We start from the raw sequence: 26008 nt of genomic DNA, 5'->3' as shown, positions 1-26008 counted from the left end.
TTTTTGCGTCACTTACTTTCCTAAGAGCCCGTTGGCCAAGGTTTTGCATTCAAAAGCAATTGGCGAATTCTTCGTTGAAATCAAGGAGCGAAAAAAACGCGTTCAGATTGATTTGGCTTTTGATGACCTGCATGTCGGTCAACTTCATCTCCCTCCAGTCTAACCTTGCTCTGCCCCTGCTTCTTCGTTTGCAGCCCTTTTGTTGGTTTTTAATTTGGCTTTGGATTTAATTGTGCAAGTGGTCGCTAGGTTGCCGGTCTATTCCCTGTTAAGCAAATCTATCGCTGCTTCTAAACACGGCGTGACCGTTTCCAACCATGTACTTACAAATCGGGTTGTGCTTAGCTCCGGCTTTGACTAGCACATGAAGCAGAGGTGAATTGTGGGTGAGGGCAGCCACATCCAGGGGGACGAGACCCTGTTCGCTGACTCTGTTCACCCCCCTCTCCCGGTCTTTCACCCAGTCTCTCTCTTTCTTTTCTCCTCTCTCCCACAAGGTTCCTCCTCCTCCCCCTCCTCCACCTCCTCCTCTACAGTTATTGTGGATTCGGGACAGCAGACTTTGTACAGCCAACGTGTCTTCATTCTCCACCGCGTCCCACAAGGTCTTGTACTAATGGGGTGACAAGAAGATGCTGTGAGTAGGCGGTTGGCGTCGCCATAACATACAACGATCACCCCTTCAAATAAGTATCTTACAGCATCTGCAGATTTTCCGAGGTGCTTGGGTGTGTCTGCTTCCCCGCCGACAGATGACTCTCGTCCCCTTAGCCTGACTGATAGGTTTCTATAGAGCCGCTTGGGTGAGACGGGACTCAAAGAGCGCCGGTGATGCGGCGGGTTCCTCGGGGATACAGACATGACAAAGCAGGAAGAGAGAGGAGACTAAGCAGAAAGGGAAGTGGGAGACACAAATGGCAAGACTGAAGACGGTGGTGTGAAAGATAATTTTTTTTTTGTTCATTATTAAGCATTGTTTAGAACCCTCAACCATACAAAACCGAAGGGGGAGACAGGATGAAGAAGTGAGTCTTAGTCTGCTGTCCTTGTGTCAACTCAATACATCGGTGTGCAATTCGAGGACCAAATAGGAAGGTTTTTTTTTTTTTCCCCCGCGATGCCAATTCTGTCAGGGATACATAACAGACCGTACCTGCGCCTGCCAGGATGTGGGTATGTGACAGCAAAGGGTGATAATAACAACCACTGTTATTGGTATAATTATCAGAGTTTGTTTATTATGCCTTACGTCAGCTTTAAAGTGCTGACGGGGCAAGTGGGAGAAGGCGATTAGCTTTGAGGCATTACAGATAAGTGAAGGCAAATCATTTGGGAAAAGAAAAGGCTGGACGCAAATTATGCTTTGGGGTGTAGCGCTGACATTAATTGTGTAGTAATGCGCGCTTGGAAAGTAGCAGCAATGACTCATGACAAATGCACCTCATAAGGCCTTTGTGGTTTTGCATTTGAAATTCTGTCGCGTCTCGGCATCTGGTGACAGGCTGTGTATTTTTTTTTTCCGTCTCAGTTGTGGCGCGTACATGTTGCATAGACTGTCAAAACTGTAATACGGAGGTTGAGCTCAGAAATGTTTGACTTTTGTTTTCATCTTTAGAATCCCACAGCAATCTACAGTATATGCATTATTTTATGTAGCTTTCTGTGGGAATGTAAACTTGAATGAATGAATGAAAAATGAGGACGTTAATGACATAAAACTTTCACCTAAATGTAATGAGAATCGAAATTACCTCACGATCAAACACGCGCCGAGTTTGCAAACAAAAACAGTGCAGCTCAGCTTTCGTCACGGGCCAAATTGTAGTGATGGTTTTCTTCAGCTCGATGCTGTTTGTTTTGCTCTTATATCCAAATGTTTTTATGCAGTGTAAACAGGACAAATATTTTTGTAAATGAAGACAAACGAATGATGTCTGACAGTTCCAAAAAGAAGAGATGTAACCTGCTGATGTTTCATATTGAATGTCATTTGCTCTGCTCCTGTTTACACAAAACACAAGTCCCGGTAGTATGTTTTGCATTGTGTTTCTTTACTGGACCGTATGTGAAACCAAGCGATGAATCAAAATCAAGGCAAGTAATTCCCAAACTGTGACTGTTGGCATATCGTGAGACCTGCAGCAATTACATTCCTTGAACTACCGGTATAACGAAATTCCTATGACAGTTGTTGAGTTGAAATTGAGTGTTTGCAACTAGACTACAAGATAAAAATGATCATTAGACGAGCATCACCTCAAATTTAATCTAAACGGGACAGTTGGCAATGAAAGAAATAAAAGGAACAAAAATAAAAGGTAACAAGTTGAAATCAAATTTGCACAAGATTTTGTCATGCTTACCTTCTCATCATTTAGGTTCCAAATAGTTGCTTCAACCTGATAGTCTTTGAGAAATAACCATCTTTTGATCAGATATAATCCAGTGATGTGAACTCAGAACTCTCTGGCTGAGATGCACCACAATGCATCTCGGTGGTCAGAGCACACCCCTATACCCTCCTACTGGATGGGCTGGCTGGCCCTCCTCCAGCTCACGTAATGTCAGCTGCAAGAAGTACATGTGTCAAACTTGTGTAAGATTATATAATATTGTATTCATCATTTTATCAATACAATACAATACATTATCAGATCCATATGAATAATTATTATTAAAAACACATTTCTAAGACTAAAGTGAGTTAAACGATGATACAAACGCCAGTGGAAACACTGCATCAAATAACGTGCAGAATGATTACGTGACAAAATATATACTCGAGTTGACTGGAACGAGATGAAAGACGTCTGGTGTTGCACAACAGGAAGTGGCTGACATTATGCACGGTGACACAAGAGTAAAGACAATTGCTTGCATATTTGTTTGCGTGTTTGGCCGCCAGCCGAATCCATGTATCTCCATGCTTTGTTCGCCATATAACATTTCTATCACTGTAGCCTCAGGCCGATGGATCAACTATGTTCTAGCACAAAGAAAGAAATATAAATGTTCCCACCTTTTTATCTTGGGCGGGGTAGTTGGGGGGTTTATTACACATTAGTGAGAATTCCAGTACAGTATTTACCAGTGTATGTGAATTAAACGTTGCAGAGAAGTCCAATGTGATTTGGGGCTCTCGCTAGCATTTAAAGTCTGACTCTTTAAGCTAGCTAATGTACTTCTTTTATTTCTCGATCTCTTAAACAATTGCCACTATCTTTCTTTGTTGGAATGATAGATTTATACATAATTGGCTTAAAAATCAATTGGTATTGACATGTACAAACAGCTTTTGTCACTGTTGATATCAATAAAGTTTCCATTCAAAAATAAGGGGCCTTTGCGTTCGAGCTGTTAGCTAGCTAGCATTAGCATTATTACACACAGATTGTTGCTGCTGTTCCTGAAAGGTATTGTAATTAGATATTTTAAATATTGGCAAGAGTAAAGTGTTTTGGGAGCATATGAACAGAAAAAAACATCGCTTAATAACGCGTTTTTTTCTTATAACCCTGTAGTTGTTATCTAGTCTTGGCTCCATTGGATTCATTGCAGCTAATTAGTTTAGCATTTGTTAGCAACTCTCACAATTATTTTATAGATAATGTTTCGTGTTGTTTTTGTGTGCGTGATTTAGAACGGCATAGCTCCAAAATGGCAAACAAGGAGATTATATATGACAAGATTCACTTCAGGCATGACCCAAGATGGAGTGGGCGCCTGGGGCCTGCTGAGGAAGGCGGGCTGCTTCTCTGCGTGGCTTGTGTCATTGAAATGGTGGAAACCGACGAGATTTCAGTGAGTAAATTTAGATTTTTTAGTGAATCACCTCAACCCTTTCATTTCATCTGCGAAATTTCCACAAAGACGGTGGACACTTGTCGTATTGCGCCAATGGTATATTAGTTTGTTTTAAAAAGAATAATTCGGAAAAAACAATGCCTGAATATTGTTCATTTTACATTCATTAACATGTTACTGTTAATGTTGCCAGTTCTAAATTATTACAGTGGCCTTGTGGGTTTTTCTGTCAAAAGGGTTCCAATAATTTTGCCTACTTGTCTATAAATACTTTTATTGGTAATGATTAATGGCAACCACATTTTGATATGTGACTTTTCCATATGTTCTCTGTCTTTCAGTCAGTCAGGAAGGCTTATGCTTTGTCTGCTATTAGTGGGTTGCTAAAGTGTTCTCCTGGGGCTTTGAGACAGTTGCTCCAACAAGACCACCGAGTCTCCATTCGATTTATAGATTCTCTAATGGGTAAGAATCATCACTGCAGAGAGGTGGGCATCCAAGAATACTGATTTGGATAGGGGGAAAAAACTGCATCCAGTCCTCCAACATTGACTTTTCTCCAAATCTCTTTCTATGCAATGTTGTCCGTGACACATCAGAAGACAAGCTAATTGAGCAAACCAGTTCAAGAGACAAAAGATATCGAGCAAATCACCACATAAAGGCTCATAAATGCCTCACCATTGCTGTTACCTTGTGCAATCAAGCCTATCATTATTGCTCTATACACAGGGATGCTTCACACGATGGTGGACCCAGCCACTCTGGAGAAAGTCGATCAAGGTAAAGAGCAAATGTGGATAAGCATTCCTACGTTACCGATGCACAAATTGCGCAGTTATCCTACTTGCATAACTTGCAACTCGAATCGTAACAGCATAGAAGTGCATGATCAATATTCCTCCACTGCCCTGTGTTATGTCTTTTTATTCGAACAATCAAGTTAGCCTGCTGTGTGCTGATATTTCCTTCTTGTTGACCCCCCAGTGAACTGAGAGTTTTTAATGCAGAACTAGAAGTTTGAATCCAAATGACAGAATTATTTTATAGCGGCTGTCTAAGTATGCCTGAGGGAAAACTTTGATGTAATGCTAGACTTCAATTGAAACTTGGGATATGTGAGAAAAAGAAGATAAAATTAAGCATCTACATCACTCAAAAACTTGTTAGGTGAGAGTGTGGGCGGTTTACAGAGCAGTGTTTCAGCTCATCATGACTGATATGATCAATCAATCAATATGTCACATCAACATTATGTTCATTCGTCATACCCGCATAAGAGTTTCATATTCCGTTTATGACCATAAAGGACAAATAAAAGCAATAAATATTCATCGGCTAATTTTGAACAGATTCATTTGGTGGTGGGGGGGTGGTAAATGACTGCTTAACGTTGACACAGCTGTTCAAATTGCTTTCAGTTTGGTTGCATACAGGAGTCATTGAAAATGTAGTTTACTACAATGACAAATGGTGGAAAATAAGGGGCATAGAACTTCAACACTCAACTACGGTACATATGATAAAATCGCTCCGAACATTAAAATAAATGTTTCTCTCTACGTCATGTTCAGTTCTGGTTCTGTTCCTGGTGGAGCTCCAGAGTGAGCTGCCATTGCACTACGTTTTGGATCAAATAAACAGACAGGTAAGAAAGCCACCTCGAGAGGGTAAAATCTCCTTATGTACACATGTACTGTACACTAAAACATGTATCATCACCTTTGCAGCCAACAACACATCCTCCTACAGTTGTTTAGTAAACAGAATAACGCGCATGTCTCCCCTTGCTACTGTTGTGTAACCTTTGGGGGAGGGAATCGTGGTAAAAATAGCAGCAACCCACCCTGCAAGTGCAAAATAGTAAAATCAATGGCAGAAATACAGAACACAATTCACCTCATCGGAAGTGTGCATGAATAAAAGTGTACAGAATGTATGCCGCTGGATCATTTTGTGATACATTGATAAATTCTGTTATTCAAAACTTTAGCATTGATTTGAGTACTCTACCTGCCTCAAGAATTATATTGACGTCTATCTTTTGCTGTGTGAATATGGTTTTATAGTTTTTATTACTGCTCTAGGTGATTGACCAGCTCAACGTGAAGAGTTTCTTGCCAACGTTCAACTTCTTAGGGAGTTTGGTGGAAACCGTTCCCAGCGTTGCCTTCATCCTGGTGACTCAATACGGTGAGGCCCGAGCAAGACTCACATAAGATCATAAGCTGTACACTTGAAAACACTTGTAACAAATGCGTCTTGTTGTTTGCCCTCCCACGCGCCGATCAACTGACCTCCACTTTCCCTCGTACATGAACATTCACACCGTTTCATTGTATTCAAAATCCTTCAGATTAATCTTGACTTCTGATTCATCGATTTGTTTTTGTTTTGCATTGTCTCTATGTAATAGTGTAAGGAGGTGATTAAACGTGTTTATGGTCTCACAGTCACAACGGCCCCCGAAGGGAAACTTCGATTACAATAAGACACACGACAAAGATGAGTTTGACAGCCCTGATATACAGCTACGTGTACTGAATTATTTAGTTTTGAATTAGATTGTGAAGGAAGAAGTGGCTTGCCACAAAGAGATGAAAGAGGACGAGAATAAATCAGTCTGCAGATATTGTGGGAGGCTGTTGCCGAAAGGCTGTCCAAGCGGGGCGTGCAAAAGTCAGACCCGACCGGGTGGGGACAATCCAAACCCCTCACCCCACGTGACCCCGTCGATGATGGTTGATGAAGGGGCATCGTACAAAATGAAAGGGCATTCGTCTGCGATTGATGGGCATAAAGACCTTTACCCCGCCACCGCACATTGAAAACTAAACCTGAATCTGCACGTTTTCTTTGTTTTGTTTGTTTTTCAAATAAGAACGTACATGGTTTAACACTGTCCTATATCAATTAACAGTCATAGGACTAGAGAACAATGTTTACAACGTTAAAGAATAGAGGGAAGGAGACTTCAACCCAAAAATTTAATTATTTATTTGCAATGACATTCCTCTCTGCATTAAATATCGTTTCTGTCCGATGCCCGTTTCAACCAATTTATTTATGACTGTGTCCTCTTTTTTGGGAAACTTGGCCATGTGTTGCTCTACCCAACACACTACGTCTCACACTGTGTCTTTTTCACTGACCTCACTCATTTCAGTTTCTCGAACTGACCTTTTCAATTACGCTCCAGCTGCACTGAGCTGCTGTGTCACCCTCATATGCAATGCATCGCCAAACCCATGTTTGAAAACAGTGTGCAATCCAACCAGTAGTTAAGCTACAAGTAAATGCAATATTTGTTTATGACACCCCACAGGTATAACATGAATGCAAATGCACCTCTCAGAGGCATCAAAAAAAAAAAAATCTCTCAGTCTTATGATAGCCACTCCTGTGTTTCTTTCTGTACAATTTGTTCACCCCGATGAGCATCTTTGTGAGTTTTACAAGCTCCACATGGAGCCAAATAGTAGGGAGGCGCCTGATGCTAATGCAAGATGCAGGCTACCTCTATTGACTGTATGTCTGTCAGTGGCCTGTCACTCAACACTTCTCCATGGGGTTGTTATGACTAACGACATCAGCCCCGCACTGACAACATGAACCGGGTATATGTCACACGATCGCTCTTGCCGTCTGCCTTTCCGCCTAACCAAGTTACTTCATATCTTTCTCCATTTTTGATGATGATCAGGGTAGCTTCAAAGGACAACACGAGTAGCCTGCGGGCATTGTTCTAAAAATAGCTCACCAGTGAGGACACATTGTGATTTTCTGGGAATGTTGTAGAGATGATCATTTAAAAATGTTCTTTCAGAAGTGTGATCCAAAACTGGTAGACCCTTTGGATCAATCGGTCCGACAACCATCTTGGATCTATGAATGGGATTGTTGTCTAAACCGAAATACAGCATCTCTTGGCCAACGGCAGCAGGACCTTAACAGTGTGTGGCGTCCATCCTTTACTTGTCTCACTTAAGCACCTCTGTCGATGTCATCCAATGTTCTCTCTTTCTCCTCGCATTTCCAACTTCTGTGTATCTCTTGCGTTTTCAGACTGCGCTCTTCCCACTCCTCCTCCCTTTCTTCCTATGGCTGCGTCTCATCTTGACCGCCTCACATTCTTTGGTTTAATCAAACATTTCTGGAAGCCTCACTTGGCTCTTGATCTGCTTTTCAGAGCAGCCTGGCTTTAGCTCGGCTCGCCTACTTAGTCAGTGCGGAGTTTCTCCTGTTTGCGGCCGCGTCCCTGCCATGGAGTTAAACACTGCTTATCCTTCTGTACAGTCTTTCCTTCTTGCAGCTGCTCTCTCTGTAATACTGCTATGATGTATGTGGTATTACCTGACCTTGATGGATGTACAAAACTGCTTTTATCTGCTTGATTCTACCTCTGACATCCTTGCTGATTTGAAGTCTAATTTGAGTTCAGGCTTTTAGCCGGCTGTTCGTAATGTACGTTCCTCTCAATCAGGGAAATGGCTCATCGTTAAATTGCTTTCTTAATAAGAAAGCCTCCTTTTCACTGCTAAGATGTTCGAAGTTATGTTGTCAATGGTGCTTGAAACGAACTAACCCCCCCCCCGTAACTGGCTGTGTGGCATCTGCCCGTCTTTCTTTCCTTCTTCATTCATATGATCTGGACACTTGTCCCTACCTCACTTACAGCTGCCTCTAACTATCTTTCTTTTGCAACCTTCTCCTTATCACAGTCCCTTTCCAAATCAGTGACACACTTTCTCATCGCGGCGACAAGTAATGAGCATTTGATTAATGTTCTCCTCTCGGTTTAGTCTCTCCCCCACCTTTCATTTTGTTCCACTCTTCTCTGTAGCTGCTGCACTCGTCTTAATGGCAGCATTTGGCGTGTTTTTTTACTTTCATTTTTGGTCACTGCTAGATTGAAACTTAATAGTTGCATTTTGTTGCCAAGGGCTTTTTTTTCCTACATACACACACACACACACACACACACAAATACCAAAAGCCTACTCACCAGCATAGCATTTTTTTTCTGTGTTATGTGTTTGCACACAATTTGTAAGACAGAATACAATATTTCTCCATGGTTGCATCCATACTGTTTCTTTGGCTATTTGCGCGTGCGTCGTCTAGCCCAACATGGTTACTCTCACCTTTGTCCTCCAGTGCCCTTACTCGAGCGCCTGTGCTCGGTTTTGCTATATCCGGATGAAGGGGTGAAGGCATCAGTTCTCTATGTTTGGCTCAAGTTGTTGGGGACCTCCGGGGGCTCAACAGCACAGTCCCTGCCGGTCACCATTCGGGACAGAGTCTGTGTCCTGTTGCAACAAACCTTTGCCTCTGCCACTTGCCCCCAGCTCATCAACAATTGCATTGGTAAACACAGCATTCATCTTTTCTTCTTATTACAGTATTATTATTATGTATGTCTGCTAGAGTTCACCTAGTTGGAGGTTATGCATTCAGTTCCCCTTAATGGCCAGTTTGAAAATTGCATCATTCACGATTCAGGAAAAGGTCGATGTTTTATTTTAAATTAATGTATTATGTATGTTTGAGACAGTTCCAGAAGAACATTTTCTTATTATTTCCGTGCTCTTCACAGGGCAAAACTGCATTTCACTTGTTCCATGGTTATAGGGTGGTTGGGTTGTTTCATAATGCACAATGACATATTGTACCTATTGTATTCCGTTTCAATTCTCCACACTTCACGATCTCTGTGGAAATGTACATTCAGCAGCTGTAGCTGTTTTGAAAGCGTTAAATAAAATAAGTTGAGTTGATATGCCTTGACACTTACTTGAATGTGGATGGGCCTATATTATTCTGCTTTTTGTCGCACATCTGCAGCACTCATTATGCTCAGTCGGCAGTATTCAACCTCCAGATGAGACTTATGGGGTTCATATTAACATTTAATGTGCTCTATTTTTTTTTGTGATGACCTCAACACTACAGTGTATATTAAACCGTTATATTTTATTCATGCAATGCATCAGCACATTGCATTTATTCAACATTTTATAGTCCTTGAACAAAATTGTTGGCGTTGTATTTCGATAGCGTTCCAGAGACTACTGTTTCCATAACAGATCTACAGTAAAACAACTTTGTGTACAGCTATCGACATATCAGTGTCCCGTATAATTTTATAATTTGCATAGATGTCATGAATCGTCTTGACACCATATCTTCCATTTCGTAGCTCTACTGTGGATTCTAGTGCAGTGGGGAGAGGCAGTTTCAGTTCTTATGAGCCACGCTGGTGATCAGTTTATGTGCAGCCACAATGGGAACACCATTTCCAGCAGCCAAAACCAAGAGCAACAGACTCCCGATCACTGTCATCTCCCTCTCATCCTGAAAAAGGTCTCTGTCCAAACATCCTGCCTCTATGACCAAAACTTGCATTTGGATACCGAGAACATCTAATCCTGGATTAGTGTGTCTTTGCAAAGGGAATCAAGGGGTTCTGCTCTGGATAAATATTTTTGCTTCATGTCTGGGAAATCAATGTGTAGATGGCATAGCAGAACAGCTCAGACTTTAGTTGATGACTGTGTACAGTCACACAATAAATTCAGTAATCTACTGGTAGATCCAATCAATTGTCAAGACAAACCCTCCCTTTAAAACATGACAGTCACGCCATAGAATAAATATAATAACTTTGAAACTCTAATTGGATATCATATTGTACTTTTTCATGCCTATGATACCACAATCTAACAAACGCAATTATAAACCGCTTGCAAGTTTGACCACATACTGAAAAATAATAGGAAGCCAAGTAATTTCTACCACTTGATCTCAGGCTGTCGAGACTAAACTAAACAAGAATAGTCAGTGGTGTGTAAACCATGCAAACGTTTTTTCGGAGCTGTGTGTCTTTATGTGGTTGTTTTTTGTGATTCTAACAAAGTCCGTTCTCTGTTTCCAGTTACTCTTGAGTGGTGATGATACATTGAAGGTGACCGCTGCAAAGTGCATTGCAGCTATTCTTGTTCATTCTCCCACTCAGTACGGTGCTCCTTTTATCAAAGCTGACATACCAGGTAAAATGTGTATACATACACCAGGTACACTTTGGGATCCATTTTCATGCTCAGCGTAAGAGTACCGGTAGTGGGAAGCGTGTTCTTACTTTGCACGCGGGGTGGGCTAGACCAAGTGTTGATATTTTGGCAGACCCGTGCAAGGAGGCGCAGTGTAAAAAAGGCCACGTTGCACCTTTATTTAAAAAGGGGCGTTTGCGTAGTTTTGGGCGTGAACACTGTCTTCGACATTGGTAATTGTTTTGTCCCTCGGACTGCTCCTTTGTCTGAATCTCAGTCTCTCTCTCAATCCCTTTCTCCCTCGCCCCATCTCACTCCCCCCACTCTCTGTCTCTCCCTCGCACCTTAAAGAGTTTCTGTTTGACCGGCTGGCTGATACAAGTATTGAGGTACTGCTGTGGTCTATCTACAGCTGTTTGCTGTTACTGATTGAAGACCCACTATTCTTCTCCCAGTGTCACGCAGTATATGGTGAGGGAGTTTGCCATCATCCAGTTTTATTTTTCCTGTGTTTTACTTTGAACTGGTGTTCTTGAAACTTTCACAAAAGTAGTGGTAACTTGATACCAAATCCCTATGACCAAAATGGAAGAATATGCTTTGTCATTAGAAATTGGGAATATTTAAATCAGTGATGTTGGATGAAAGGGCCTGGCCTGGAGTCACCTTTGGCCCAGTTCCAAACACACAGGTTTTTCAACACTCAACACATCCAACCGTGCTTGGTTGCTTCCAGCCGTGCCTAAAATATCTTGGTAAGATCAAGAATTAAGACTTGAGGAAAGGGATTTTTCTACAAATCTCATTTATGATTGACTACTGAGTTTTGAGGAGATTTGCACACCACTGTCTGTACTGTGCATAGCAATGTCATTGTGTGATGTATTATGCGCATGCTATTATGTGTGTTAGGTATTGAATCCCTGGTGCGCAGTCTGAAGCAGGCACTGCAGCTGACTAACGTGGATGTGATGAAACAAGGGCTCTTTCTCCTCACTAAGATATTGGAAAGGTGAGACTGCTCAGTAAGAAAAACAGATTTAAAATGACAGCCGACACTTGTGACGTTGATTTGGCCATGACAGAACAATCCGCTTCATTGCTTTTGAAAAACTCTTGGGATGTATTTATCACATACGACAGAAACAAAAAACACAAATGTGAGCCCTTCTAATCACACGCGTCTCTGTGCACACTGCACACGCATAATCATTATGATTTATATTTTCACAAATTTAATTCAATTCAGTGCAATAACAACAGATAAATCACACACCAATTGAAGTCTGGCAAGGCAAAATGTTAGCTATTTCCAACATTTTAATACACAAGAACGCAACCATATGGGAGTCTTCAAAATCATCATCAAAATAAGGAAAATGTAATTTGTGCTTAGTGAGAAATGGATAAAAAAGTTTTGAAATGGTGTGTACTCGTGTATGTCAAAGGCTGTATGATTTGCACTGGGAAGTTTAATTAGATTTAAATGAAGTGTCGAAGTGGCTGTAAATCAGCAGACGGTAAAACACTGCCGCATTTTTGGAAGATTGACATAATTTTAATTGGATGTTTCCGCGGTCACAAATTACAGATAGATATCTTAGGAAAATCTGTCCTTTACATTGTGTGACACTGTACAGTAGAAAGTATTTTAAAAGTGCCGAACAAGCAAACGTACAGTACACATAAGAGGGCCGCAGAGTCTTCAAGGCTCATCACAGTTTTTTGAGCGCAGTCGAACCCTGTGTGTGGTATATAGTACATAGTTTATGGTAAGGCTAGATTAGGTTGCACGGGCATGAGTGCGTGTGCACGTGTGCGTGTGTGCACGCAAAGAGTTGAAAGGCAAACCACTATTGTGACTGCAGCGAGACAATAGTTTTGTTGCTGCATAATGTAGCAGTGACAAACGTCAATATTTGGAATGTCAATAGTTCGTCCTATTTGTTATGTTAGCCACCTCTGTGTCTTGTGTAGGTTAAGGAGGGAGAATGGTCATTTAAAAAAATTGCACATGATGTGCATCAAGAGCATATTGTAATTTTAATGGCCCTTTGTCAAAAGATGTGATGTGATTTGGGATTCTTAAGAGCAGATGCACTTCATTTCTGTTCTATTCCAACTTTGGAAAACATTCGACATTGGAAACATTGGGAAGTTTCTCTTGCATTTAATATCAGAAGTATTGAATTTAACTTGGCATAAAGCTGTATAAATCCTCAATAAAATCAGGTTATTTGCATTTAGTTGAGTTTTGTTTGTTTGTGTGTTGTGCGTGTGTGTGTGTGCGCGTGCGCAGGCACCCCACAAATCTACACTTATTCCTCAGTCCTCCAGCATTTGTAGCGGTTTCAAAGGCTGTGCTTTGTGGACTTTCTTCTCCCTGCCTGAGTGTAGCCACACAAGCTGCCAGCGCCGCCTCCAATCTCTTTAGGTATCAACATGCATGACAGCCTCAAAAACAGCTCGCAAAAACAGCTCGCAAAATTTTTAACACCAACCTTCAAAATTGTATCCATCAGTACATCGTAAATTTAAGTATGGTTGTTGTACAATTATTACTTTAATTACAGTTTGGGCCTTGGGCACCCTATCACCACTTCGTAATTTGTATTTATTGTCAAGACTTGGTTAAAATTTCTCCAGAATGAACCACCAGTCCAGACCAGTCCAGTACCAGGAGTTACAAGGACTTGTTGGGGCCATCACAAAAAGGTTCCCTGAGCTTCCTGCCTTTAGCTGCCAGCAAAGTAGAGTGAGTTTGCTTTGATATGTTTTATAAAAAAATATGTGTATGCATGAGCCTCAATGGAAACTTGAAAACTGCCGAAATGAAATTTGATTTCATGTCTCAAGCTTGGTACACACCTCAAGATCTCTGGCTGATTTTCAGCCACATTTTGCTCAGATCGATTGTCACATTTTTTGGAAAGATGATCTTGACGTAGTGTGTGATGTTTTGAGATGTATTTTTTCTTTTCAATTTGCTCTTCAAGCGGTCAGCCGACCAATTTGCAACATGTTCAATATTTGCAATCATGTGTTATGAACATCGAGAAAGTTCAAGCCGCGGACTCTGATTGTGATGTGGAAATTTAAGTCAATCTGCAAGCAAACAGAAGTAAGTGGTTCAGTTGAGTCATTGTATAATCGTCCCCTCAATTTTGTTTGTTCCGTTTCTTCTGTTACCACTTTGGCCACCATGACGAATACTAACCAGGGGTGGGCATCATCAGTCAGCTGCTGTCAATATTTTAGGCTGTCCCACTCCATTGACATTGACATTCTTTATGTCTTCTTTCATTTTCCAATTTTCTGTATTAATAGGTGAGTGGGAAGAAGTCGGAGCACAACAGCCCGGAATCTTGGGCAGAAGGATTTATGCTTCACTCCTCACTTTGTTTTCAGACTGCTTGCAGGTCAGCCTTGAAAGTCACACTTTTGCACAGTCAAAATAATTGCTCAGTTTTGGTGTATTTTTTGATTTCACTGCGTTTTCTTTACTTTGGCAGACACGGGTTTCGTTTTGTATTGTTGTTGGTATTTGTGTGCGTCTAGATTGGCTGAGGAGTGTGCATCAGATCCTGTTCTGAAGGAGAACGCGTTTACAGCGCCATCAAAGAAGAGCCATGGGCCTGACTCACTGGAGTCTCTATGCCAATGCCTGCTTCGGTGTTGTGACTCTCTGTGGATACCCACTGTTGTTGTGAGTGTTGGTCGCGCACACACTTGCAAATTGCAAACGTCTGTTTCGTCATCTTCTCATCCAAACTGCATCACAAACGCGAATGAATCTCGTCAAGTTCTTTTCAGTTGTGTACAGTTATCATTTCGCTTAGTGTGTGTCTGTGTGTGCGTGTTGGTCTGTGTATGTAGAGGATGTGTGAATATGCACCCAGTCCTCAGATACTACAGATCTTCTACTCGGTCTTGTCCTCCCTATTCGCCCTCGTTCCATCCGCCATGCCGGCCTTTGCAAATAAAATGGGTAAGTGAAATTGCAGATGCATTATTTACCTTGCGGCTGTTGATGGAGGAATACAGAGAAGGTCAGAATGAGCTGCAAAGAGGAAGACCTGAGAGAAGAGTAATAGACGCAGTGAGGGATGGCACAAGGGTGTTAAGTGGAAGAGAAGCCGCATTTGGTTTGCTGTGGGGGGAAAAGGAAAAGGAAGAGTGTATGTGATACATGCTGCTGGCTTTAATGCAGATGCTGCGGGTGGGATTCGTGGCCAGTGCCACGGGCGGTGCCAGGCACACACAAAAAATGAGGATGGGTTACATCAGGAAGGGTAAAAACTAAGCCCAAATAATTGATGTGATTGACTCACAAGCAGAAAGTTGCAACAACTAGATTCGGGAGATGCTGTCCACGCGTGTGTGTTCTTAAAAGCTGCTTCGGTTTACAAGTGTATGCCAGCCTACCGGTAATATGTTCTGTTCCCTCTGCCGTTTCCTTTCTATACTTCTGCTTATCCATCTTCCCCGTACTTGCTGTCTCATCCCGATGCTTGTCATTTTCTTCCCTCCAGCGTCCTCTGGTTTCTACAAGTTGGCTTTGGAACACAAAGGGATTTTCTGCGTGGGAAACAGGTACACTGCACTGATGTATTTGTGGGTGAACGTGTTGCTTTTTTGGACGGCCGATAATAAATTGGTGGTTCCCCAGAAAGTTCTCTGTTTTCAAACTACTGTGTCTGTGTTTTCATCCCATACAGCTTTCTTCTCTCTATATGTTTTTGTGGTCTAAAACGGAGTTGGCACAATAAGTGTAACGCAAAACTGCTCGATGCTGTAATGAATTGTTGAAAGACTAAATGATGGTGGCATCCATTTGAGTATCACATCTAGCCGATTCGAAACTGAATTCACTGGGTGCTTTGTTTCTTAAAGGTGTCCTCATTCTTTATTTCGATCAGTCACTCCTTTTTCTGCACTCCTTCCGACATTTCCATATTTTAATACTTATTTTCTCTCCCAAATTCTTTCAGAAACACACATTTAAATGTGACTTGCTGTGATTTCCTACAGAAACTCAGTATGTGTTTGCTCTCCCAGTCAGTTCCTGCTTCTGGCACGTCCCAACGGGGTATGCAGATCCAAACGCGCGGTAGCACCACACGCAGAGTGCAAAGCACCTCGCTGTGTCCTCATTCAGTTGGTGACTCTGCAATTCTGTGTCGGGTTCTCAAGATATGATTGTATGATATAGATTAACCCCACCTAAGTTCCATAAACCTTTCTGAACTTGGCTACACAGAAATTGCATTTTACATATTTTCATTGCCTTTCTTAACAATTTCAATGAAGATAAATAAGCAAAAATTAATGAGTAACATCATGTTGTTGAATAATTCTTCGTGCTTTGATGATAAAATTCTTTTGTATTTCCATGGTCTCCTCCAACCCAGATGTAGAAGAATTAGAAAATCTCCTGCAGTCCAATCTTTCCTCACTGTGTTGTCGGCTCTCAGACTGGCCGACACTGCTTCGCGAGTCCCCGGGGCTCCAACTATGTGATTATAAAGGTCCAAGAGCCACTCAATACTGCCTGCTGATCATCCTACACCTCGCTCTGCAGCAAGGAGACAGGTACACGCAGATTTGAAACAATAATCAGACCCCATGCATCCACATTGAGTGGAATTGTTGGTATGTGTCACAATAATTGAATTAAATGCATACGGTCATAAGTGTTGTGAAGGAAAAAGTACTCTTGATGTTATTGTAAGCTAATTCAGCTGTATAAATATGTTTTTCAAGACTTAATTTTTATCTTTAGGTTCGTTGGTGCCTTTGGATTTTCATAGAAAACGCACATTGAATGTTTATCGGCCTTTTTGAAGAATTTTGGGGGAGGGTTGTTTTTATTTTTTTTACCCCAATGCATTTAAATGGGCACCAATTATGTACAGTTTTTTGTGAGGTGGATGTACTGTAACTAGTAGTACCAAAACAAAGGTCATATTTGTTGGCCTGTGGAAATTTAGGAAGAAAAAAAAGGGTAAATATTTGCTCAGCGATAGGAGTATGCATTGTATCTTTGTTTGTTCCATTTAGTATATTCACACTAAATCTGCCTGGGGGTTGATTTTCAGCTACAGTTGTTCTGTGAATGTATGTATCTATTTTGTCTTGTCTGTTGCTTTTGTGTTGCATACATGAACTAGGCTCCTCCCAGACCAGACAGTGTTTTCCAGTGTAGTGTGGCTCTTGCGTTCAGTGCAGGAGGAAGGCAGCAGCACCCTCCCTACCTTGGTCCTACGGTCTTCTCTTTATCTGCTAGCCGTGACACAGGATGAGCGCACCACGCTTGATGGGGTAACTTAGTTTACATAATACAGCATGTCTTATTATAGTTTATTTATTGGTACTTTTTTTGCACAAGTCGCATTTTAATTTTCTACGAAGCAGTTAATACTTTTCTGGTGTGGCAGCACAAATGCCAGCATTTTTATGTTTCACCTTTTCTCGGCACCCTATTCAAGGCTCCATTGGACTGTATCACCAAGGCTCTCTCTTCCTGTCAAAGTTTCTCATCGCTTTACATCCATCATCCTGCCGTCCTCCACTTCATTTGCGGCCATGAGCTGCTTAAAGAGAAATTTGGGGGCCCGGTGTTGGAACTTTGGTTGACCAAACAAGCACAGTCCACAGATGCGGAGCTAACTGTGGTGAAAAGCATTTGGTTTATTGTCCCTCATATGATGTTTTTTTTTCTACCCAATTAGTTACAGTCTAACGGTTGAGACTCATCAAAATTGTGGTTTTTTTTCTTTTTCTTTTTTTTGTGCGTGTGTGTAGACAGACAGACATGTTAAGGAGAATAGTTGTGCTGGGAAGGCGGAAGAACAGGAGCCCGCCACTGAGATTGTGGAGCTTTTGTCTGTGTTAAAGAAGCACCCGTCTGTCATCCTAATCCTCCTGGTGAGATCAAGATACATATGGACTTCAGAAATATTGTGCAAATTGGAGTTCATTAGGAGTACCGCATACGACAGGAAGATGATTGGTGAATTTCTAAAAATAGAAAAACATAGTTTGACATCTCAGCGAGCTGGTGTTGTCACTGTACTCCAAAACCCACCTGTGTGTCTAAAAACAGTTGAGATGCTATTCATTGTTGAGATTTGACTGATTAAGCTCAGATGACACTTATGTGAAGCTCAGCTTTAACCTGTAGCAACTGGTTTGATTTGGCAAAGCCAAGGACAGCTGAAAATTGTTTTGACTGTCTTACCATATAGGACATAGTCTGTACCAGGGAGGCATCGCTTGCAGAGCGAGCAATATCAGTTCTGATGGTTCTATTGGATGGCCAGAGTGACTTTCAGGCAGACTTGTGTACCAGTCTGAAACCTGCCTTGCTCCGGGTGTTGCAGAAGCTCAGTGTCGAGAGTGTGGCCCATATACAAGGACAGAAACTTGTTGAAGAAGGTAGGCAAAATGAGTTTGACACCGCTACACTGTATATCTTATATTTTTACTTAGTTGTATTCACATCCACATCAATGAAACACTTGTAATAGTGCCTGTAATTTAAATTATTTTACTGTAGACAATTGTGATTGGATAATGATAACATTGGTAAATGAAAACATTGGAATGCTTTATTTTCATACAATGATGACGTCCTCTCATTCAGTTAAAACCCTTTTATTTATTCATTTTTTGCATTTACTCTTTCTCTTGCAGTTAATTCCCTCCCTCTGGTGCTTAAGCTGCTTTGTGCAACACATGCCAACCTCTCACCTTCCCTATCCTGCAGTAAGATGGACGAAGTTCACTTCAAGCTGTTCTACCATGGTGAGCTCAAAACACCCCCGCTGGCAAGGTCACACTATTCCTCCCCAGCATGTTATTCAGAAATAATGCTTCTTCCACGTAGTCCACACCGATCCTTCACTGCCATTGACTTGTACCGAACACAAATACATGTGTGTGTGACAGACCGACTGGATCAGCATTGGAGCTTTATTCCCAAACCACTGGGAAGCAAATAATATATTTTACTGTTTTTTTTTTCTTGACCAAATGTATCGTCCAGTTTGTAATCTTTGAGCCACACCGCAGGCTTTGAGAACGATTGCAGATTTACCTAAGGACATTTCTAATTCATATTCATGCTGTGCACTGACTGACTGACTTATCCTGCCTGGATTCATCTGTATTTCCTCATGAGCGGTATCTTTACTCCTCTTCAAGATCGTCAACATACAACAGGCTCTGACTGCAGAATGCAATGATGACATTTATTAAACCCTTAGATAAATGCACCTTGATGTCCAAATCCCTCCGTGAATAATTATGGTAGTACTGTACTTGGCTTGAGATCATGCATACATTCACTCAGCCTTATCCGGTGTTACATTTTTCATTTTGTCATTTTTAAATTAGCCTGGTCTTTACTAGCCGCAGTTCGGCACGAGTGAGGTAATCACATCATAGTCTCCTGTTGATGTATTGAAACTAATGTCTGAGAACGTTGCCTGATTTTGCATGTACTGTTTGTGTCAGTCAGTAATATTGCAGGTCGGCTGCATCAGTCCAATACGGAGAGTCTGGTCCCTGCCTTTAGCTACCTGTACTGCTGCCTGAGTCTCTCTCCTGCACACTGCACTAACAGAGGTTTGACACGCTCTCTTTCTTCAATTTATGCGTGTATTTTCCAAGAACCTCCAATTGCGCTTCTCACGCTTGCCGCGTTCTGTCTTATTTTGACAGAAATGATGCTTCGAGATTGGTTTGAGTATTGCGTAAGATATAAAAATACCATTTGACACTGGCTGCTCTTGAGTCAATATCACCATCAAGGTGCCTTGGAGACGCACAAAAAAGAGCTTTATGTTAAAAAAAACAACTCTTTTTTATATTAAGAAGTTCTGCTGGTAGAAATGCAAATTCAAAATGCATGCAATCATCAATTTACGGTATATAAAAGTCCCAATCCCCACCAGGACCAAACAAAATGGCCAAAGTTTTAACCACAATTAAAACATTAGGATAATTTAATTCAGTTCAAAATCAAAATGTTGTTATGTACGGGCAAGTGGGTTGTGTATTAGTTTACCAGCTCTGTGTGGGCCAACGTGGGTGTTTTTTTTATGGTGGTGGGGGGTGATTAAGTCACACACAGTGACAGGCCTGTGATGCGCTACCACACACACACGCACACACACACGGTGACACACGTTGTGGCACCTTCTCCTCCCCAGCTGTCTCCATGCTACTCTCCAACTGTGGAGTGATGGATCAGCTTCAGACAATCCTCTCCTCATCCTCTGCGCCATCCGTCGTCTCTTCAGCTGCTTCTTCCTCAGCCCTGCTGTGCTGCAGTCATCTTCTGCTGTCCTCCCTCATCACTTTGCAGCATGAGCACTCGATCCAAGTACATGTTGTAGCTCCTCACACGAGACAAAAGAACTTGAAATTCTAATGACAAAACTGCTGTTGTAAATGCATTTTGGTGTGACTTGCCAGTCTCCTCGCAGCTGAGGATAAAACAAACTCTCATACTTGCAATAAGCATTTGGGCTAAAGCTAGTTCCTCCTCTGATTCAGCCCATTTTCTATTGTTTACTTCCCCCTCTCTCTCGCCGTCTCCATTCATTGAAGGTTCACAAAAGCCTGAGATGGAGTCTGGACACAGCTGTGCAGCGAATACTTATTCAGAAACGGAATACAGACACTATCTTGCTGGGTAACGATCTGAACAATGTCATTCCTCTCAATGAATTGTATGAAAGCAGAGTGGCAGTTTGAAAGATTGCATGCAATCATGGCTCAAATTACTATCGGTCACGCCGTCTTTGTCGCTTCCGATTTTTGCTGTGGCAATTCAAATGTTCTATACATTTCCACGCCAGCACGCAACTCTGATTACTTGTGTGCTGGAGACAAAAAAAAAACCAACAACGAAAAAAACGCATGATTACTGACTCAAGTATAACAAGTTGTGAGATTTTGAAATCCCATCTCCTTGTCATGGTTTTGTCCACAGCCATCTACATTTTTGCCTTTTGCATTTTTTTAAACTCTTTCCAGTAAGCTACTTGAGGTTGCTGCAGGCCTTACTCAATGTTGACTTGACCACCGCACTGGTGTGTGTGACCACTGGCCCAGGCTTAGTTGGCGAAACACCCCTGGAATTTGAAGATGGTGCATTATTCCCGCTTGGCTCCAGAGGGGCTCGGTGCCTCTTAATTGCTCTCAGTGGACTTATTTTACAGGTTGTATGGCCTCGGTGGGAGATTGGGTTTCAGTATCATTTGTGTGCTGTCTGTATACTTGACTGTTCCGCTATTTGTCCAAAATCTTGATCATTTCGAGAGAGATTTTTGAATGTTCTAGCCCTTGTTTTGCTTGACTGAAGTGATTCTAAGCAAACCATTTTTCATCTACTCTCGCTCCTGAAGACATTCTTGACCTCTCCATTTCAAGATTAGTGTACTCTGTGTTTCGTTGATCTATCTGCCTACGTGATTATTTTGGGATAGGACCGCTACATCAGGAAAGACAGTTATTATTAAATCCTCATCTTGGCCCTCCGTTTGATCTTGCGTCGTCCTTCTGTTTCTGATTGTATCATATTCCAAGATTGAAATATATTTTCCTTCAAGCATCAAGATATGCTTGCTTTTTTTTATGCTGCACATTCATTTATACGGCATGTTGGTAGTATACGGTAACTCTTATTCCCCCGAGAGGTATAACGACTTCTCAACTTTCCCTCCTCAGAGGAATGAGCTGCTACTGAGAGCCTCGGTCAACTGTCTAAATTCCGTGCTTGGCTTCCTTCAGAGGAAAAGTCCTCAGACAGGTATTTGTATTCATAAGAAAATATTTCATGTCTAGTCTGCCCTTTCAGTATATTGTACTGCTAGCCCCTACTTAGTCTACCCCGGAACAGTTGACTTCCATTTTTGTATTCAGAGATGCATCCCATATTGATTCATTTTCAGACCATTGGGAAGGAAAAAACAGCCTTTTTGTAAGCAGTCTTTCATCAAGGGAGAGGGGTTTACGGTGCGGTGTATTTTTTTCTGTTGTAGCTCGATAACCATTTCTGATAATATGCAGAAAGAAACAAAATCGGATAAAACTACAGCAGAATATGCTCTAAAGCACAGAAATGTCATCAAAGCACTAGCCTTAAGTTCCCTACTTAGCAGAGCACTTCCTGGTTTTTATGTTATGTACTGACAGGCAGTGACATTTTTCCTTCTCAAACACAATGGACTTTGAAGGCAATCACTGCCAAACATCAATATTTAACGGTTTCCTTCTTTGCACACGCACCACTTCTCCACAAAGTTTCGGAGAGTCATAGCGCTGGTCTCAAACTGATCAGTTCACCGTTGTTGGGAACTAGAAGATGGGTGTTGTTACAACAGTTCATGTATGTACATTTTTTGGGGGGGTTCTGTTTCTGTTACTGGAACAGATAGAGGGGCTGAGTCTCCGTTCATTGGTATTCATACTTAGCATTAACACATTTGTGTGTGTGTGTGTGTGTTGATTTTTAGCCAATTATGAGGTTTGTCAGCCATGGAGTCGATTCCTCCTCTTGTGCCTGCAGAGCTCAGGAGAGAACGTCCTCCTGCACCCAGCCATTCTCAGGGTCATCACACTTGTGAGATGTGACACACGCCCCACAACTTGGAATCAAGCATCATTTATGGCGCTTTAGTCTAACAGTAGTACATTGATCCACGGGGGGTTCTCTGTGTGATCAAATCCAATACAAATGGGACAAGTGTGGGTCTGTGTGTGTGGCCGCATCTACCCATGTGTTTATGTCCGGTGTAGCTTTTGCAGCATGGCGATCTGGTGGTACAGTGGGAGCCTGACCTGCTTCAGGTGATAGATGCAGTGGAGAAGAACGGAGTTAAGAAGCTCAGCCAGGAAGCATCACAAGCCCTCAGGCGACTCCTCACACAGGTATGTCCATGTGGTTTGATTATTTGAAAAATAATAACTAAGACGGGAAAGCCCAAGTTTGTTGCAAAGAGTCCTTGAGGAGAGAAACAAGACTGAGGGCCCCAATTTAAATCAAGTTAGCTGTCAAAAACGGACACAAAATGTTGATATGTTTGGCTTTTGACTGCCTTACTGTACCCCGATAGGCCGAACTTGACCCTAATATGGAGACTTGTGTCTCACTTGCAGCTTAACACACTCGGTTGCTTTTTATTTCTCAAACAAATTATTTACGACTTAGAACAATTTCACTGTACTGAATTGGCAGTCCTGTACCGTTCCGGCAAAGTGGCTCTTTTCTTGGCACGGCCTGCACTGCTCGAGACAACCCAGATGAAACATTATTTATTACACTTTTAAAACTAAGCTCTGCAATGTTTCAATTCATCGACCTTGATTACTTTTTGACCAACCGCCCTTATTCTTACGGCATTATTCTCCATTTGCTATCCACACCGGAATCCTCACAAAGTTTTTATCGTCATTCTTTCTCAATGTTCTTGAATTATTGAATGATGAACACGACTGCAATAAAGACGTTGCACATGCCAGCATAGCTGCTTCCAAGCGCGCCAGCGCAAATGTTTTTAAATTGTGGCTAAATAATTGATGAAAGCCACTGCGTTAAACTATGATGATCATCAAACAAAAATCAAAAGGAGTGCAAGCTTCTCATTGTAATTGGTTTATCTAAAAGGGAAACCTTTCATTATTAAAAACTTGTTTTCGACCAAATCAAAAATGGATAGTAATAAAAGATAACACGAGTCGAGGCAATAGTATTGGTCATTGTCCCTGTAGAAGCCAGTGTGGATACGTTTGAGTATAAAACACTGCGTCAGAGCAGCTTTATAGGGGTTAAGTTGTCACTTTCAGAGCATGCGACAGAAGAAATGCTTTTGGTATGCAGAGAGTAGCTCCGAATAGGAGGAGTGACAATGATGGCGTCTGCCCAGTGGAGTGTGTGTGTTGCCTGGGAATCATGAACCGGGTTAACACTAACGCCTCCCTGCTTATTTGCAGGAGATGGTTTGCGTGACGAGACAGGCTGCAGTGTGACAAACACTTCTCTTGATGTGACCTTTGCTCTGTCGTCACCTCTCGTCCCGTCGAATCTCACTCAAGCACGCATACGCACGCACAGAGTTGGTGTTGATCTGCCTGTGTTTTATAGTCATGTTTCATTTTGGGAGGAAGCTGTCTGCACCTGGCAGCAAACTGCTGTTATAACAATAGCACGCCTCACAGTGCATAGATACAGGGTTGAATTCTGGCTCCTGTGTGGAGTTTGCATGTTCTTCCCTGTGCCTGCGTGGATTTTCTCCGGGTACTCCGGTTTCTTCCCACATTCCAAAAACATGCATGGCAAGTTAGTGGAGCGCTCTGAATTGTCCCTAGGTGTGATTGTGTCCGCGAATGGTTGTTTGTCCACGCGTGTGCCCTGTGATTGGCTGGGACTGAGTTCAGCTGGGATAGGCTCCAGCGTGCCCACGACCCTCATGAGGAGAAGTGGATTATAAAATGGATGGATATTGCAACCCTGACAGATCTGTTGGCAGGAGGGGTGCTCCGCCATGTTGTGATTGTATTTAACCCACATTAGAGTCCATCTTTACTGCCATCTGTTGCCTCCATCTTACGAGAGCGCACTGCTTGCTTGGATAGTGGCACTTATGGAAAATCTCTGAACGTGCCTTTGAAAATTGGCTGACTGCCAGATGAGTGAAGCTCATGAAGACAATCAATGAGTGGCATGTGCTTTACGGGCCACTGCTCTAGTCCTTTTCAATTCATATTTTTTTTCCCCCGATTTAAAAATGCCATTAGCTTCTCGAATCTTCCTTTGCATAACTTTTGTCACGCCGGTCATAATGGTGTTACATCCCACCCCTCTCTATTCTTTGCGATCTTTTCATGTCTTGTTATACTCGTAATTGTTCTCTATAAGCCCATGTTATTTTTTTTTTATTATGCAAAATCAAATTGCCTATCTTCATTCTTTTGTTCAGATACAGAGCGGTGTCTTTCAGCCTCCACCCACAGAGGAACACAAGCAGAGAGTCAGGAGTGTGATGCACTCCCTGGACTCACTGCCACCCTCTGAGAGCTCCAGTTTGGCCTGCAACATCTTGTATCCAAAACTTCAAATGAAAGTCACTTTTCACCCAATATAAAGCTCAGCGAAACCTATGCACACACACACACAAGGTAAGTAGAGTAAATTAATAAACTACGGGTCACATCCAGCAAAAAACAGAACAAACTGTATATCAGTCAGGGTCTGATTATGTTGCTGCACACACCCATTATGCTGCCAACAGCTACAGTCCACCATCATTGATTTTGTCTGGCAATTCACTAACTGTTACTGATGTACTTTTTACTCCTCTGGCAAAGTGTGTAGCCCACGCACTTATTACTGTTTTTTTCAGTAACAGTAAATATTGCTACTTTATAGACTCACTTAATCTTTATACGTGATTGTCTCTTTCCTGATCACACAGACCACAAGGAAAATGGAAATCAGTCCAGTAAGTGATTGCTGAAAGCAACATTTGATTCAAGATCCTTCTAAATAGAACATTTTCAGAAGATGTTGCCATAATTTGGGGTCTTTTTACAATACAGACTTAAGAACAAGCTCCTTTCGCTCAAAGCCACACTTTGTTGTTCCTTAATTGTCTTCAGACGTTTGGGGGAGGTGTCCATCTGTTTGTCTGACTTCACAGTGAACAGTGAAAGTGCGGTAGAAAAGTGACACATTTGGAAAGCATCGTTATCGTTATGCTTCTATTGCAATGTCCTTTGTGAATTCACATGACCCAATAGTATTTCCACAAACATTTTATTTACTGTGTACAGTATATTTGCTAACTAAAAAGTAGCATTTGGATGCTCCTAGATAAACGCTGAAATAAACCGTCACTTCAACTTTGCAAATGACACACCATCAATCAATCAGTACCATGATTTGACAGTCATTTGTGGTACAGGGGCTTCACAATATGTCATGTTGTGCCTCATGGACCTTGTAGTTTCAGTAATCTTTCTCAAGCACTGTTTTTTCCATTGACGGTTTTTTGTTGTTGTTTTGTATCAGTATTTTGTCCGTTTTCTGTAACTATAATAAACTTGACAGCTGTTAAAACATTTGTGTTTTTATACATTAGTGCGGT

General features: G+C 41.8%; 2 protein-coding genes across 5 annotated transcripts in view; one reads left to right on the top strand and one right to left on the bottom strand.

Annotated features, from left to right (window-relative positions):
* The window catches only part of LOC127589369 (ankyrin repeat and fibronectin type-III domain-containing protein 1-like), a 33766-nt gene that overhangs the window by 7591 nt on the left and 167 nt on the right, over positions 1-26008 (bottom strand). Inside the window, exons 1-3 of one of the 2 annotated variants that reach the window (XM_052048497.1) lie at positions 2364-2501; positions 700-885; positions 328-613 (exon numbers count right to left, since the gene is read on the bottom strand). In XM_052048497.1, coding sequence (XP_051904457.1) covers positions 328-613; positions 700-861 — 448 coding nt within the window. In that variant the 5' untranslated portion in view covers positions 862-885; positions 2364-2501. Of the gene's footprint in view, positions 1-327; positions 614-699; positions 886-2363; positions 2502-26008 lie in introns of those variants that run through there. The other variant, XM_052048498.1, reaches the window with a different exon arrangement.
* On the top strand, positions 518-25891 carry LOC127589366 (meiosis inhibitor protein 1). Of its 3 annotated transcripts, XM_052048493.1 has the most exons (33): positions 518-637; positions 3641-3801; positions 4146-4269; positions 4537-4587; positions 5379-5452; positions 5892-5997; positions 8962-9171; positions 10004-10167; positions 10739-10853; positions 11205-11324; positions 11766-11865; positions 13153-13287; positions 13500-13608; positions 14181-14272; positions 14412-14559; positions 14730-14841; positions 15386-15446; positions 15845-15942; positions 16265-16445; positions 17024-17174; positions 17342-17527; positions 17658-17780; positions 18101-18290; positions 18549-18659; positions 19371-19481; positions 20069-20241; positions 20469-20553; positions 20898-21082; positions 21591-21672; positions 22379-22485; positions 22662-22793; positions 24842-24963; positions 25521-25891. In XM_052048493.1, the coding sequence occupies exons 2-33, from the start codon at positions 3658-3660 to the stop codon at positions 25588-25590; spliced, it is 3972 nt and encodes a 1323-aa protein (XP_051904453.1). In that variant the 5' UTR covers positions 518-637; positions 3641-3657; the 3' UTR covers positions 25591-25891. The 3 variants fall into 3 exon arrangements, with proteins under 3 accessions (XP_051904453.1, XP_051904455.1, XP_051904454.1); XM_052048495.1 differs by lacking the exon at positions 13153-13287; XM_052048494.1 differs by lacking the exon at positions 518-637 and having other exon boundaries at positions 2634-3801.

Source organism: Hippocampus zosterae, chromosome 17, assembly GCF_025434085.1.
Source record: "Hippocampus zosterae strain Florida chromosome 17, ASM2543408v3, whole genome shotgun sequence".
Classification (NCBI taxonomy): Eukaryota; Metazoa; Chordata; class Actinopteri; order Syngnathiformes; family Syngnathidae; genus Hippocampus; species Hippocampus zosterae.
The sequence above is the reverse complement of the archived record's forward strand: the minus strand, read 5'-3'. Positions and strand labels throughout refer to the sequence as shown.

Excerpts from the sequence above, each read along its gene's own strand:
- LOC127589366 (XM_052048493.1), top strand. The coding sequence starts at position 3,658 with ATGGCAAACAAGGAGATTATATATGACAAGATTCACTTCAGGCATGAC. Across the intron at positions 10,168-10,738 it reads TCCCTCTCATCCTGAAAAAG|TTACTCTTGAGTGGTGATGA; the intron begins GTCTCTGTCCAA and ends CTCTGTTTCCAG. Across the intron at positions 18,660-19,370 it reads CTTCAAGCTGTTCTACCATG|TCAGTAATATTGCAGGTCGG; the intron begins GTGAGCTCAAAA and ends TGTTTGTGTCAG.